This window comes from Lygodium microphyllum, chromosome 4 (genome assembly GCF_053477565.2).
Source record: "Lygodium microphyllum isolate KBCC chromosome 4, Lygodium_microphyllum_v1.1.10, whole genome shotgun sequence".
Lineage (NCBI taxonomy): Eukaryota > Viridiplantae > Streptophyta > Polypodiopsida > Schizaeales > Lygodiaceae > Lygodium > Lygodium microphyllum.
Window position 1 is genome coordinate 9287939 of NC_141138.1, and position 17525 is coordinate 9305463.

General features: G+C 45.3%; 1 protein-coding gene across 1 annotated transcript in view; it reads left to right on the forward strand.

Moving 5' to 3' along the window:
* The window catches only part of LOC148036781 (Ribosomal protein L23/L15e family protein), a 61938-nt gene extending 53091 nt beyond the window's left edge, over nucleotides 1-8847 (forward strand). The window contains exon 2 of the mRNA XM_087675669.1: nucleotides 8128-8847. Within this exon, the coding sequence (XP_087531795.1) occupies nucleotides 8128-8406 (279 nt within the window). The 3' untranslated portion in view covers nucleotides 8407-8847. The remainder of the gene's footprint in view (nucleotides 1-8127) is intronic.
* Nucleotides 8848-17525: the final 8678 nt, after the last annotated feature.

Genomic DNA, 17525 nt, shown 5'->3' on the forward strand with positions numbered 1-17525 from the left:
ATTGGTGACAATTCTACAGTCCCTGTTCGAGGCGTGGGGACTTTACCTATGTTTTTTGACAGGCGGTCTTCCTCCGCCAAAGTTCTCTATGTTCCTGATTTGGGTTTTAACCTATTATCTGTGCATGGCCTTACTCAGTTAGGTACCCGAGTCATTTTTACACAGGATGCAGTCACAGTGGAGGATGCTTCTACTGGTGATGCTCTTTGGACAGGTACACAGGAGGGTGGGCTTTATACGCTCACAGCCTTGGCTGCGCGGACTTCCCATGAGCTTGGGCTGCTTTGGCATGCTCGGTATGGTCATTTGAACCTCGATTCTCTTCGGTGGGCTTCTAGGAGGAAGATGGTGGAGGGACTTCCTGATTTCCCTCCTCTTCACACTTTGTGCCCTAGCTGCTTGAGGGGCAAGCAGCACCGGCAGCCTCACCCGCAGGTTGCTTCTAGGAGGGCTACTTCTCCGCTTGAGTTGGTTCACACCGACCTTTGCGGACCTATGGGCACGGTCTCCCTTGGGAAGGCCAGGTATTTGATGCTGATTGTGGACGACTTTAGTCGTTATGTGTGGCCTTATTTCTTGGAGTACAAGAGCGAGGCGTACTCCCGTTTCTGTGAGTGGCAGGTGTTTGTGGAGACCCAAACAACTTCCAAGGTTCGTGGCGTTCGAGTTGATCACGGTGGCGAGTTCACTTCTCACCTTTTCTCTCAGTTTTGCAGGGATCATGGTATTTGGGTGGAGTATTCCCATCCGAACACACCATCAGAGAATGGTGTGGTGGAGCGTGCGAATCGGACCATGGTGGGGATGGCCCGATCTATGCTGGTGGAGCATAGGAGTCTTCCTCATTTCCTTTGGGGTGAGGCGGTGGCTACAACGGTGCATATTCGCAACCGCTCTCCGACTTCGGCTTTACAGGACATGACTCCTTATGAGGCTTTCTTTGGCAAGAAGCCTTCCGTGTCCCATTTTCGCATCTTTGGGTGCGATGCTTTTGTCCATGTGGACAAGAAGAAGAGGAAGACGAAGTTCGACTCTAAGTCGAGAAAGCTTATCTTCGTGGGTTATAGTACGACCACGAAGGGATATCGGCTCTACGACCCGACGATGCGTAAGGTTGAGGTGAGCAGGGATGTGATCTTTGATGAGGCTTCGGCCTCTGAGGATCCGATTGATGGTTCCATTACAGATGTTTCTTCGTCATCGACGGACCTCCCCCCACCTTCTCTCCCTTCACTTCCTTCCAGGATACCCCTTAGCACCCCCCCTATTCCTCCTCCTTCGGCTTCCCTTTCCCCTTTGGTGGATGTGACTCCGTCTTCTACGAGCTCTTCCACCTCCACTTCGGGATCTTCACGGGATACATAGCCTTCTTCTGATGCGGAGGAACTACCTTCACTCGGTGAGGGGGAGTCCCTCTCCGATTTGGGTGCTTTGCAGGTTTTGGAGACCCCCCGGTCTCCCTCACAGCAGTAGGAGTCTCTCAGGATTCCTTTATGGTATCGCCGGCTCATGCAGGATTCAGGTGTTACTCACTTTCCTGCTTCTTCTACAGGTCCACGTTGATCAGCACGTTTACAGACCCAGCGGGATAGTTCACTATGTGTGAACTATGCTCTTATGTCACAGATTCTTCAGGATTCCGAGCCTTCCACTGTGGAGGAGGCTCTTGCACAGGATATTTGGAGACAGGCTATGTAGGCCGAGCTCGATTCCATCGAGTGAAACCATACGTGGGAGCTTGTTCCGCATCCCGCGAAACGGAAGGTGATAGGTGTGAAATGGGTCTTTAAGACCAAGTATCTTGCAGATGGCTCCTTGGACAAGCATAAGGCTAGGCTTGTTGCCAAGGGTTTTGCACAATGCGCAGGCTTGGACTACTTCGAGACTTTTGCTCCTACAGCCAGGATGTCCACCATTCGAGTTCTTTTGGCTCCTGCTGCTCACCACCGTTGGCCTGTTTATCAGATGGACGTCAAGTCTGCTTTTTTGAATGGCGTTCTTGAGGAGGAGATTTATGTTTCACAGCCTCCTGGTTTTCTTGTGCAGGGGAAGGAGGATCATGTCTACAGGCTGCGGAAGGCTCTTTATGGCTTGAAGCAGGCTCCTCGTGCTTGGTACCAGTGGATTGACCGCTTCTTTCTACAGAGTGGCTTTGCGCGCTCCGCTTATGATCCCAACCTCTACTTACGGGTTGTGGATTCTCTTTCTGTGTTCCTTATCTTGTATGTGGATGATCTTATCATTATAGGGAGCGACACTCAGCAGGTGGAGCATACACGGTCCATTCTTCAGCAGGAGTTTGACATGACGGATCTAGGGATCCTTCACTTCTTTCTAGGCCTGGAGATCTATCAGATGGCACAGGGCATTTTTATCTCGCAGCACAGGTACATCTCCGAGCTTCATGGAGATGGGATTACCCTTTCTGGATGGAGTGATTTTGATTGGGCAGGTGATGTGGATTCGAGACGATCCACTACAGGTTATGCTTTCACCCTTGGATCCGGTGCTGTCTCTTGGAGCAGCAAGAAGTAGCCTACTGTGGCACTTTCTTCTACAGAGGCTGAGTATCGGGCCCTATGTTCGACCGCTATGGAGGCAGTTTGGCTCCGTCGCTTACTAGCGGAGATTGGCCTTTCCCAGACCGGACCTACGGAGCTGTGCGTGGATAACCAGAGTGCTCTTGCTCTGGCCAAGAACCCGGTGTTTCATGCTCGCACGAAGCACATTGAGGTTCAGTATCACTATGTTCGAGAGCGGATCGTGGATTCAGAGCTGGTGGTGGTCTATTGTCCTACGGCGGCCAATGCAGCTGATCTCTTTACGAAGCCTTTGCCTCAGGCTTCTTTGCTTCATCACATGCGGTTCTTGGGTCTTCAGACCCTCCCAGGATCTGAGAGGGGGTGTTAGCCTGCTCTTTATCATTCTCAGTCTGTCATCTCCTGGTTGTAAGCTCCTGTCAGAGTCTGACAGAAGACAGAGGAGCCCTGTCAGTTCGTTTAGTGGCTGTCCTTGTTAGTCTGCAGCCTTTGGGAGTCACACAGCCCATACTGGGCTGTTATTTTGCAGTCGGCCCAGTTTACTGGGCAGGTCGGCCAGATCTGGCCAAAGTTGGCCAGATCTGGCTGGTCGGCCAAATCTGGCCAGGTCGGCCAGATTTGGCAGGTCGGCCAGTTTACTGGCCTGGGGGCTATATATAGCAGCCCCCCCAGTCATTCCAGCATTGTACTCTGCAGGTTCAGCACTGTCTCCGTCATCTCCGTCTCCGGCATTGGTGCTGCCATTGCTTCCAGTCTGTTCTGGTGCCCTCACTGACGCTCCGGGCTGCATGCAGGGACTGCTCTGTCCATTTCAGTGTATTCAGCATTCATCTCAGTCAGTGCAGACTTTCTTCCTTCATTCTCTGCTTTCTCTCTCCTCTCCTCTGTGTTCGTGTTCTTCTTCCGTTGCGCACTCTCACAACTTCGGTATTTGAGGGGGACGTCTGATTTAGGGATTCATTACCCTGCAGGGACGGATGGTTCAGATCTTGTACTTGCAGGTTGGAGCGACTCGGATTGGGCCGGTGATGTGGACCATAGGCGGTCTACTACAGGTTACTGTTTTACCTTGGGTGCAGGTGTTATCTCATGGAGTAGCAAGAAGCAGCCCACGGTAACCCTTTCGTCTACTGAGGCGGAGTATCGGCCCGCGTCTTCCACCACATGTGAGGCTGTGTGGCTTCGGAGATTATTGGAGGAGCTTGGGTGCCCCCAGACTCGTCCTACTTTGCTGCAATGTGACAATGAGAGTTGCATTGCCTTGGCACGGAACCCTGTTTTTCATGCCCGGACGAAGCATATAGAGATCCAGTACCACTTCATCAGAGAAAAGCTTCTGGATGAGACCATCACTGTGGAGTACTGCAAGACGGAGGACAATCTTGCGGATTTGTTTACGAAGGCACTTCCCCAGGCTCTACTTCGGAGACATTCCAGATCCCTTAGGCTTCTGCCCTGCCCAGGCTCTGAGAGGGGGTGTTAGAGATCAGATCACAGCCAGTGCAGTGGCAGCCAGTGCAGTCGGACAGGCAGCCGCAGTGTGCAGTCGGACTGCACAGTCGGACTGTCACGTGGCAGTCCGACCTGTGCAGGCAGTCGGCTGCAGCCGACAGGCAGTTTTCTGGCGCCCTATTTTCCCCAGATTTCTGGCTATAAATAGCCGACATCTCCAGCAGTCTCCTACACTTCTCTGCTCGCAGATTACAGACCGGTGACACGCGCAGATTTCGTCTCTGTTCGCAGATTTCAGACAGGAGACAGTGCAGACTGCAGCGGACTTCGAGGTGAACAGCAGGTTGCATCGTCGAGGTGGAGACACGCAGTCCATCGCATTGCGCCTGTGTATATATTTGCATATCTTTGTATTCAGCACACTTTATACAGCAGATCTTCATCTTCCACTGTCTCTTTCTCTCTCTTCTCTCTCTGCATTCTCTCTCTCTCAGTCCTATGCTTCCGCACCGCTGTACTCTGACAAGATGATGCCAGGTAGGAGATGGTGGAAGAAGGGCATGAACTACGATGTCCTTTGATATGGGTGTGGACAGTAGTGGCATTGAGAGAGAAGAGTGTCAGAGTGACAAAAGAAGAGGGGTGAAGAATGATTGAAGTGGGTTGGGTGGTGAATGAATGAAGTGACAGCTAATTTATAGGATACGACAGGGTTGCACCACTGTCTGGGCGACCACCTTAGAAATGACCGAAAAGTGGATACCGGCCCTTTCCTCTCAAGCCCAAAAAGGAAGAAGAAAGAGGAGCAGAGAGAGATACGATGAAGATGTAGAGGATCTCGGAGATCCAAGATTTCCACCTGTAAAGGAACCTGGAGTAAGGAATAGTAGATGGGATGAACTAGAGAACTTGACTCCACCTTGGAAGAGAAGCCACTAGCTCCGTAACTCCATGTTGGAAGGAATACTAAGGCCTCGTCACCAAGTCGTAGCTGAACCTCCAAGGCCCCGATCTAGTGAGTACTTGAAGATCTTGGGTATGAATAGGAGAAATGACTGCTTGAAACAACCATCCCCAAAGAGTAAATAGTGGGTGAAGAGCTTTATGATGAGTAGGTGCTCTCTGTGAGGGTAGTGAGGGAGGGGCCCCCTCTGAAGCAAAAGAAGTAAGAGCTCCTTGTGAGGGCAAAGAGAATACATTCCCCTCTGAATCCCCCTCTACAAGAGAGAGGGAATCTAAAAACTCATGGATCATGGACTTCGAATCATCGGATGACAAAGGAAGTGCAGTCGGTTGCGTCGAAGAAGGTATGTGGGGTGTCGAAGATGTCGAAGAACTCCCAAAGGTGGTCTCTCGAACCCAAGTAGTCGAGGGTGGGGAAGGGGAAGGCTCATGCGGTGCCAAGGGTGGGCAACAGTTGATGTCTCTCAATGGAGTGGACTTTGGAGCCGAAGTAATAGAATGTGTCGAATAGTCACTGGCTTGTAAAGGAGCAGATTGTTGAGAAGACGGTATCCAACAATTAACGTTTCTTGAGGGAGTAGATTGTAGAATTGTGGGCTACTGAGGTGGCATTTTTGAAACCCTAGAAGTAGTAGAAGCAACCTCTGTAGTACATTGTGGTGGTCGAGAGGAGGCCGTAGCGCCTAACGATCCTCCTTTTGCTCGATAGGGCTTAGTGCTCATTAGATGTGCTTTATTGCCTTGAGCCTAAAACTATGAAAGCCGGTGCAGAATAAACTCTGTGGCCCAAAAGGGAGAGGTGGCATAATGAGTGCTTGGGGGTAGATGCATATACTCCGGCAGTGTAGGGAGCAAAGGTCCATGTCAGCAAGTATTGGTGGGACGTCCGATGATGCCCGAAGAGGAGCATCCAGTGGTTTTCCCATCTGCCTATGGAGAAGTCATAGCATCGGAGTGTCAACCTGTAAAAAGGGAGGGTGGGAAGTAGAGGAAGAGAAGGGTATCTTTGTCTCTTGGTGATGTAGTGGCAAGGGGGAAATCAGTAGATGATGCCGAATGAGCAATGTGTCTTTGCCTTCTTTGATGTAGAGGATCTTTGTGGCTCACTGAGCGTCTCTAGCTGTGATACCATGTCAAAAAAGACTAATAGAAGAAGGCTTTCATACCATGTCAAAAAATAACTAAGAGACCAGAGAGATAGTAGGGTTTGTAGGGAGAAACACAGTGTGTACGGCAAACATTGAGAGAGAAGAGAAACTTAGATGCACAAGAACACAGTGATGATACATTGAATCATGCAATGAAACGAAAAGCTGATACAACGGAGCCGAAGCTTAGAAAATATCTGCACTATCTTGTCTGATTCAAGCGGCATTGCTTGTGGGAATTTGCACAGTGAAGGAAGTGAAACACAATCCTCTGGGCAGTAGGCTATCGAAGTAATTACTGGAAGGGGAAGGATAGCTGTTGAGGGAGCGAACCGCAGTCCTCTGATGTTGTCATAGATGAGGAAGATGATCACTAGCTGTTGAGGGATCAAACTGTAGTCCTCGGACGTCGGGGAGATGGCCTGGGCAGCAAATGCAACTCCTAGAGGCTAGAATGCTGAAAACTCAAAGGAGATCGCCAGATGTGGAGGTGATGCTAGGTGATGACAAACGCAAAGTGGATGATGACACTGACAGGTGGAGATTGATGCTGGATGCAGAAACTTGATGCTGGAGTGGAGAAGATGTTGCCAAGGTGTGAGAAGCCCTTCAACTTACTAAATGCAAATACCAAGGTCATGCTAGATGTGGAAGAGGTGATACCTGCTGGTGGACATGTCCCGGGATACAAAATGCAAACAAGAACCTTTCACCAAATTGGGAGAGATGACGCCAAGCACAGTAGATGGTGGATGTGATGTTCTCTGATAGGGGTGTGGGCAGCAGTGGCGTGAAGAGAGAGGAGTGTCGGATTGATGAAAGAAGAGGGGTGAAGAATGACGCCCATTGATGAAATGACCAAAATGTGGACACCAGCCCTTTTTGGGGCTGTTAGTACGAAACCCCAACTGAAGCGTGTAAACTGAAGAAGTGGTTTCTCAACAGGCATCCAGCAGTCTGAAATGTTTACACAGCATCCATGCAACGAAGGACATGTCTCTTGCAGTAGAAGAGCCATGAGGGCTACCGGGAAAAGGCTGAGACGAGACTGAGAAGAACAAGGACTGATCTGTGCAGGGCTAGGAAACCCTAACCTCCACCTGGTGTGCTATGATGAAGGCTGCTATCACAAGCAAAGGACGGATGTACAGAGTGTGTCAGAGCTCCAGGTGTCCTCGCCGGACTTTGGCTAAGGCTTACAAACAGGATGTGAACATGTAAGAAGACAGTAAAGCATGCCTGCTAACATTTTGGTGGTCATTCATAGAACATTTGACCATCCAATTTTTGGACGTGATTCAATGACTCCAATTTCTTGCCTTATCTTGTCGTGTGTCTGTATAGGAGGCATTCTGGTTTTCCTTGTTTCTCTCTTTCTTGCATTTCGGTGTGTTAACTTTATGATGGTTAAAGATCCTTTGAAAAGTGAAGTTCCTGAAGAATTTAGTCCATTTGAAAGTATTCAAATCATGAATGTGTTTGGCAGCCTGTGGTCCAGCTTGTAATTGTGACAAGAATCATTTGCTTAGCATAGTATTTCGAGCTTTAAGGATGTCAAATGCCTCTGTATGTGAATAATAGCTGAACGTAAAAAATACAAAGTTCATGGATGTGCTCATTAGATAGGCTTTATTTGGCTTATACAGCCAGACTTTGGCCTAGTTCTCTTACCCTTGGGCAGAGTGCTTTGCATAACTTTCTGGCCTGCACGGTCAACTTTATAATATCTAATGACTTACTGTTGTTTTTGCTTCTCATTGGAGAGAGTAATCACTGCATATGAATGAGTTGGAACATAACCATATGGTCAGATCAAATTTCTGAGATTGCAAATGAACAAAGGGTCTAGAAACAGGTTCAAAGAAAACCAGTTCATGGCTTCTTTTATGTACTTTTTGATGTAATTCATACTAATGAATTTAAATAGACTGGCCATAGTGTCATGCTATTTGGGCTTTATGTTACAAGGAGAAGTTACGCAGTATGACTCCATTAGGTCTTACGTTCTGAACTCTTTGTGGCAGATTGAGATAAAAAGAGTTTTGGAGTCTGTTTATGGCTTGAAGGTTTCCAAAGTGAACACTCTCAATATGGATGGGAAAAAGAGGCGGCTTTCTGGAGGTTGGATGCTTTCACGTCCAGCCTACAAGAAAGCCTATGTGGTGCTGCAGGAACCTGTTTCCTTGCCTGAGAACCTCTTCCCATTTAATTTCTTTGAAGAACAGGATCGCAAAATACGTGAGCAAGAGGAAAAGGAGAAAAAGGAGGGTAAGCTCAAAAAAGGTCGGGGCAGAAGGCAATAAGACTAGGTGTGGCTGATGGGTGATTGCTGTGTACCAAACTGATTTTGGGAGTGTTAGGTATATTGTTTTCATCAGAGTACACATGTTTTTCACTGGAAGTCAGTTCCATCTGTTGCCCTATGGATGGTTACCTGGTAAATGACGCAACTTTATTGATACACAGACTTACGCCAAAGAAGCAATAGTTGAACATTCATCTGCTGATGATTTTGCCTACAGGTATATTAGGATGAGATGCCATCTATGTGGCACTTGCAGTCTCAGATGCTGGTTGGAAGCATAGTTGACTTTAATATTTGGTTAACTAGCTTTGAAGTGGCCCCAATAGTGGTAGCCTGGTGGTTAGGAGTTTGTCTGATAACATTGAGGTTGTGGGTTAAATCCTCTGGGTCATTGGTATTTTACCATTGTACTAATGGTGTTGTTCTTTTCGCCGCTCTATTGTTGATCTTTTTGTAGAATTGTAGGTCCTTTGTATGGGATGATCAGTACAAAAAGAAAACTAGTTGCTAAAGCTATTAAATTTATTGAATACATCATGACACAAAAATAACCTAGGGCTTAGACTTTTTGAAATCCTGTATGATGGCTTTGCCACCTCGATAAATGCTCATTTACCCTTCTTTCTAGTTGGTCGTTCTTTGAGCTAGTGTAAGTTCATCCACAATCCATGCTTGGGTTCCCTTGAAACACTTTGATTGCTTTGATACTTTAACTTTATATTGCATGCTTCCAAACATGGAAGTCGTTTGATTCTTTGACTTGATGATCTTTAATGGTATCATCCATTTGAACCTTTTTTCTTTTAGAATTGGACTTAGTTTGGTCTCTAGTCAATATGTTTGTGGCTACCAAGGCTTTGGTCTCTACCTGATGTCTCTAAACAGCCTTGGTGGCCTTCAGTGTCTAGTTCCTCGTGTTCTTGAACCTTTTCTCCTTCTAGAATCGGTCTTAGTTTGGTCTCTACTCCATATGTCTCTAGACACCCTTGATGGCCTTCATTGTCTAGTTCCTTGTGTTCATACCATCCATGAGGGAGGCTCCTAAATATGCATGGATTGCAGTCTTCTTTTGCAATATAGCTTTATTAATTATTAAAAGGATAGGGTTTGTCATATGTTGTTCATTTGCCTCGTCTCAATTCCATTTTATATATCCTCTTGCATTTTAGTCATTATTTCATTGACTTCGTCTTTGAACTTATTATTTGTAGCCACATTTGTTGTGGACTTTCTTATTAGCTCTATCACGCATGTAAGCACTTAAGTACTTTGGCAAGTGAGCTTTTTAAAACCACATTCTTTGCTTCTAAGTTGTAAATTTCATTGATACAAGTATTCCTCTTGTGGGCTTGGCTCTTGATTTGGTTTTGGCTCTTTTTAAAACCACATTCTTTGCTTCCAAGTTGTAAATTTCATTGATGCAAGTATTCCTCTTGTGGGCTTGGCTCTTGATTTGGTTTTGGTGGCAATGAGAGAAGAAGAATAAGAAATAAGTGAATATTAATATTTGCTAAGGCTAAAGACGGCCTATGAGACAAAACATGTAAGAGAATAATAGTTACTAGACATCAAAATTCAACGTGTCAAATGATACTTAGTGGTATATTATGTAAAGAAGCTAAAAGTGATGTACAATACAATGTCTATGTAGGGATACAAGAAGAATATGATGGAGTAGATATATGGAGTAGTACATATCTAGTTGTGTGGTTGAATTGGATATACTAATTTAGTTCCACTTAGTTTGGGTCGGTGTGGATAAAGAATGTCATGCATTCTTGATGAGATAGTAGGGGGGTAGCATTTGGATTGATCTCGTAGGTTTGTCAAGTACTACTCTTTGCTAGTTAATCTTATATATATATATATATATATATATATATATATATATATATATATATATATATATATATATATATATATATATATATATATATATATATATATAGAGAGAGAGAGAGAGAGAGAGAGAGAGAGAGAGAGAGAGAGAGAGAGAGAGAGAGAGAGAGGAAATGAAATGATATATTAATGTCTACAAGGGGCCAAATGACCATGAGTTACAATCAATTGTATAATGATACGATTGTTTCAAAAGAACAATAAATGTAAATGCAAACAAATAATAGAAGTCGGAAGATATAAGTAAAAAAGAAAGCTCTAGTTGATAAAGAGAGCTATATGTGACACAATCTCATGGGGGTATAGAGAGCTTAGCTCTAGCCCAAGCAATATCTCTTGTATTTGCATATAGAGGTGGTGTTGATGTTTGTGTTGGAGTCTAGGACATTTGGATCACCCAAGTTGGGATAGCTTGATCAATCAGTATTCCTCATGTATATGTAGATTGTGGTGGTGATAGAGTGCTCTATGGTCCTCCCTTGGGTGGATTGAGATTGTGACTATGATCAAGCCTCTTAGAGACTTCTTCATGAAGAAATTTGTAAGCTGTTGTTGGATAGAGCCTTGGTGTCTTGGAGCTATTGTACTATGAGGAGCATGTCACAAAGTTTTTATATCTTAAGGAGGAAGTGGCCAAGTCACCATTGATTAGTAAAATCCAAGACTCTAGATGGTAGTTCAAACCCATCTCTAAAGAGAGAATGAAACATCCTTGAATCTCATAGTATGCTTGGTAGTGCTTAGTCTTTGGCTCTAGATGGCATATGTAGCATATGTGCTCCTTTAGTGGTATGGATTGTGAAGAGATGCATAACTAGCCAATCGCACATATGATCCCATGTGAAAGATGGGTATCTATGTATCTCGAGGGGCAATAAATCCATAATCTCTAGCCAGGTAGGTGAGATCCATCTTGATGACCTTGCCAATCTCAAAGTGGATGAAACTAAGAGATGATGCATATGTGAGAGTGTGCAATAGGACGTGAACACGGAGAGAGAAAGAGAACACAGGAAAAAGGAAGAATAAAATCTCCACATACTAAAAATGAATGATAAATATTACATTGTGGAGTGATCAATCCTTGCACATAGGCCGAGGCATAAGTGAGGGAACCAGATTAAGCTGGAGAATGATGATGGCAGTAGCAACATTAGAGATGGGGGAGAATGCCAACGTCGGAGGAGAAACATGTAAAATATGAGTTTCAAAGTGAGGAGCGATCAACTATAAATGATTGAATGTCTCCAAATTTGGTTGAGTTGTCAAAATGGTCTTAAAATGTGGTCAACTTGTTGAACAACAGCTTGGGGTTGTAATAAATGTTTTTTGACTACATAGAAAAATTTGAAAAATAATGACCTGGCATCTTGTTTAGTAGTAGGCAGGCACTAGCACGGGGTAAATAATGGCCGACAAACATAGGAGAAGTGCAAGAAACAAAAGAAATGCACACTAAAATGCCATAGCTCCCACGTCTCTATCAAACTCTAACAAGAGCTCACAACTAAGAGATGACAGATTGACAACCCTAAAATAGGTAGGCTAACCCCCCCTCTCAAATCTTGGGAGTATCTAAAGGCCCAACAATCTCATGTAATGAAGCATGGAAGCCTTGATGGTTTGCTCTCAAACATAATGGTACTAAACCTCGATGTGCTTTGCGTAGGCATGAAACTACCTTTGTAGAAGAAAGCGTGACATGGGAGGCTACTTCTTACAGGGCGAAAGAAGAACCTGTAGTGGATCGTCTTTAATCCATATCACCTGCCCAATCAAAGTCACTCCATCTAGAAAGAGTGGCCCTCTCTCCACTCAAGGGCTCATAGGATCGAGTCCCTTATAGATAGTGCAAAACACGCAAAGCGACTCTCCAATGAGTGTGAGTAGGAGTCCTCATAAAAGAAGATAGTAAAGCCACCACAAAAGAGATGTCCAACCGAGTGTAGAGCAGCTAGATTAAAGAGCCAACAAGGCACCTATAGCGGGTAGCATCTAGAAGCGGATCACTTGCTACCAATAGCTTGAACTCCAGGTCCATGGGGCAAGAAATAGGCCAACACTTGGCCATACCAAAATCTAAAAGTAACTCGGAGGTGTACCTATGTACCATGTGCCATCTAATAAATCTCCAAACCATGAAAGAAGTGTAGGATCCCAAGATCTGTCATGTGGAACTCTTGTTGCAATATCTTCGAAGTCTGATCAATCTCTTGTGAGTCCTTCCCTGTGATAATGAGGTCATCAATATACAAGATGATCAGAATATGCATGTCACCCTCAACCTTGTAGTAAAGATTGGGGTCATGATTTGAATGATGGAAGCAAGTATGTAAGAAGAAGTGATCGATCCTTTGGTACCAAGCTCGAGGAGTATACTTTAGGCCATACAAGGCCTTCCACAACTTGTAAACATGGCCCTCCTTCCCCTGAATAAGAAATCCAAGAGGTTGTGAGACAAAAATCTCCTGCTCCAAGATGCCATTTAAAAAGGTGAAATTCACATCCCTTTGATAAATTGGCCAATGGTGATGAGTGGCTAAAGCCAAGATAGCTTGAATAGTGGACATGCGAGCTATTAGTGCTAAAGTCTCAAAGTAATCCAAATCTACCCTCTGATAGAATCCCTTGGCAACAAGCCATGCCTTATACTTGTCCAAGGTCCCATCTACAAGATACTTGGTCTTATAGACCCACTTCATACCAATCACCTTCTATTTCTTTAGATGAGGAACCAACTTCCAAGTCTAGTTTCGCTCGATAGAATCAAGCTCAGCTTGTATAGCACTACGCCAAAGCTCTTGTGGAAGAGCCTGATCAACAATAGTGGCTCATGATCTTGAAGAATTTGTGACATAAGGGTATATTTCACGCAAAGTGGACTATCCCATCCGGCCTAAATCATGGTTGACCTGCATGGATTAAGACGCATCTCAAGGAACTGAGCTATCCCTAAACCTTCCATGAGCCTTTGATACCACTGAGGGATAGTGATAGACTTAGCATGTTGTGAACGAGACCTTGAGGCCTTCATACCTATAACACTTGTCTAGGTAAGGGACTTTCCCTCACTAAGGAAAGGTAAATCCCTCTCATCCGATGAAGAAGACTCCCCCCCCCCCCCCCCCCCCCAAAGAAACCTAAGGAGATGGGGAAGGGGTGAAAACACTCAATGATGAGGTAGTAGATGAAGGAGTCCTCAAGGGTGGAAAAGGAGAGGGAGGAGTCATAGACAAAGGAGGAGTACCAGGGAATAATGTGGAAGGAAGGGAAGGGGCTGATGGTGGGGGGGGGGGGGGGAGTCGATGATGAAGAATCACTTATATTACTGGAACTATCAATCATATCTTTGGAGGGTGTAGCCTCATTGAAGATCACATTCTTGCTCACCTCAATCTTATTTGTCTTTGGGTCATAGAGCCAATAGCCCTTCATGGTTGTGCTATAGCCCATGAAGATAAGCTTCTTCGACTTGGGGTCGAGTTTTCTCTGTCTTTTCTTTTGGTCCACATGGATAAATGCATTGCACCCAAAGATGCAAAAGTGGGAGATGAAAGGCTTCTTTCCAAAGAAAGCATGGTAGGAAGTCATATCCTACAATGTTGAAATAGGGACATGCTGTGGATATGTACCGCAGTAGCTACTATGCCACTCCACAAGGAATAAGGAAGGCTCCTATGGCCATTTCAAGCATGTTTCAATTAGTGTGCTCCACTACACCATTCTTTGATGGTGTCGCAGACATGCCATGATCAAGTGTACATGTTAATTCTTGCTTGTGCCATATGAATCCACACCCCATGCAAACACATCCTTAACAAGGCAGCAAGAGCAAGAGAGAGAGAGAAACTCAGTGGGAAATCCAACAACCACAATGTGTGGCCGGGCCTTTCTTTATTCAAACTGTCACTAAAAGAATAAAGAGTAAGTGACTGTGGTGGGCGCCCACCACCTGCAGTGTGCAGCGGCGGGTATTGTCAGTGTAGTAAAGTGTAGTATTACACGGGCGGCTAGGCAGAGGCGCCTTTACCTCAAACAACCTCCCATTTAAAGGCGAATCTGTCCCAGTGAGAGAGAAAAGAAAAGAAATGACAGTACAACATGTACACATGTACAATATGATGAGGAAAAAGACGTCATCTCATCCAACACCCATCAATCTCTTGAGAAAGGCAAAGCGCTCTGTAGTGAGGCTCTTTGTGAGCAAGTCTGCAGGATTCTGCTCAGTTGGAATCTTGACAAGGTCAACATATATGTTCTCAATGACCTCATGAATGAAGTGATACCTCACCTCAATATGTTTCGTCTTCGCATGGACGACCGGATTCTTGGCCAATTGAATGGCACTCATAGAATTTGAATGCAATGTAGGCATAACATCTGTCATACCAAGGTCTGCAATCAAATGGCCTAACCAGATAGCCTCCTTGCAAGCCTCTGTGGCTCTAATATACTCAGACTCTGTAGTAGAAAGAGCCGTACACTTCTGCGCCCTGGACATCCAAGAGATAGCCCCTCCAACATAAGTGAACACATAGCTAGAAGTGGACTTCCTACTATCTGCATGTCCTGCATAATTAGAGTCAGTGTACCCTATGACTCTTGTATCCTGGCTGCCATAGCAAATACACATATCTGATGTGCCCTTAAGATACCTCATGATACCCTTAATGGCATCCCAATGTTTCTTTCGAGGTGTAGCTATATAACGTGCCACAGCCCCAACTGCAAAAGCAATATCTGGATGGGTGGCTATCATGGCATACATAAGACTGCCCACATCTGATACATAGGGAATCTTGGCCATCTTGGCCCTTTGCTCATCTGTCTGCGGACAATCCACCTGTGAAACCTTCACATGAGAAGCTAATGGACAGCTAGTAGGCTTAATATCCTGCATACAGAAGTACTCAAGGACTTTATGAATGTACTCCCTCTGGACAGATAGAGTAGTCCTTGAGATCTGTTGCGCATAATGCGTATACCAAGTATATGAGAGGCCTGTCCTAGATCTTTCATCTCAAAGCTCTTCTTGAGCTGAGCCTTAAGAGTATCGAGCTCCTCATGAGCTATCTCTGCTAAAAGAATGTGATCCACATAGAGTACCAAAATCAGTAAAGCATCATCACGGTCTTTCTTCGTGTACAAGCACAGATCCATAGCACTACGGCTGTAGCCCTGGATTGCATGAATGCATCAAACTTATGGTACCATTCCCTAGGTTCCTGCTTCAAGCCATATAGACTCTTCTTTAGCTTGCACACTAGGTGTTTCCTGCCAAGGTCTATAAAGCCCTCAGGCTGCTCCATGTAAATCTCATCATGCAAGTCTCCATGTAAAAAAGCCGTCCTGGTACAAGTCCAGGTCAAGATGTGCAACCAAAGCCAAGACTAAGCGTAGGGTGGTCATCTTGACCATAAGAGAAAAGACTTCATCAAAGTCAATACCATGCTCCTGCTTAAAGTCCTTAGCAACCAATCGAGCCTTGTATGTCGGCTTGGGGTGTCAAGGGGTACTTTTCAGCTTGTACATCCACTTGCATAGCAAAGCCTTCTTACCCTAAGGCAAGGAAACCAAATCCCAAGTCTGATTCTTATGCAATGAGTCAAGCTCAGACTGCATAGCCCTCTCCCAAGAGTAACAATCACCCCTATGCATAGCCTCATCATAAGTGAGAGGCTCTCCTGCATCTATAACCAGTACATAATCCATAGAGGACGCAAAATGGTCAGGAGGTTGTCTATCTCTGCAGAACGCCTCAACCCAGGCTTTGCTGCCTGACCAACATCCTGTCTAGCATCAGCATGTCTAACATCTGGGCCATGAGCATCAGGTGATGTTGCACACTGTCTAGCTAGCCTTGGAGCGGGCTGTATGGGATCACGTGGCTCCTCTTGAAAGATAACTCTACGTACCTCACCGACTTTCTCAGGCTGCATATGCATTTTGTCCTCATGAAAGATGACATCATGGCTGTGGATCTCTTTCCACGCCTGCGGATCCCATAGATGGTAACCCATCTCTTCTGCATCTCCATAGCCAATGAAAATGCATTTGACACTTTTAGGATCCAGCTTATTGCATTTGTCCTTGGGCACATGGCAGAATGCCTCACATCCAAAGACAGAAAAATGATCATAAGAGGGGGGCTTGCCCGCCCATACCTTCTCTGCAACCTGAAAGTCAATGCCACTGCTAGGTGACCTGTTAATGAGATGCACTACAATAGTAATTGCCTCAGTCCAAAAGTGTTGTGGTAAGCCGGCTTGGCTAAGCATGCTACGGACCCTTTCCTGAATGGTCCTATTCATGTGTTCAGCCATACCATTCTGGGGAGGGTGTAAGGGACAGTCAACTGACGCTTAATACCCCGCTCATCACAAAACTGCTTAAAAGCACGTGATACATACTTATCCCCATTATCTGACCTTAGGCATTTTAGCCTATTCCCAGACTGGTTCTCTACTAATGCAAGCCAATGCTGAAATGTGTCTAAGACATCGGATCTTCTCTTTATGGGATAAGCCCAAACCTTACGTGAGTAATCATCTATGAAAGTAACAAAATACTTTGCCCCACCTAGTGATTGACAGGGCATGGGCCTACATATATCTGAGTGCACAAGAGCCAAGGGCTCACCCATGCGTTTTTTACGAGACTTTTTATGTGTATTCCTAGTCTGCTTGCCATACAAACAATGATCACAAGAATCAAAATGCGAAGAGTCAAAAGGCGGAAGATACTACAAAGCACAGAGCATTTTCATTCCTTTAAGGGACATATGCCCCAAACGAGCATGCCAAAGGGATACATGGGGGATAGAACCCACAGACAAAACATAATTCAAGGTAGCTCCAGATACAAGTAAGGGATAGAGGCTGCTAGACTTGGTACCTCTTGCAAGCACAAGCCTGCCACGAGTAATCTTTCATGCAGAGTCTCCAAAAGACATAAAATACCCTGTATCATCAAGGTGTCCAATTGACATAAGGCTGCGAGTCAATGTAGGTACATGGCGTACATCATGCAAAACAAAAGAACTGCCAGAAGGAAACTGTAGCCTAACGTCTCCAATGCCCATAATATCAAGAGATCTGTCATCACCAAGACACACAGAACCAAAGATGGTACGATAGGTGTGAAACCAATCTCTACAGGGTGTCACATGAAATGACACACCCGAATCCAAAAGCCAACATTGCGTATACATAGAATGTG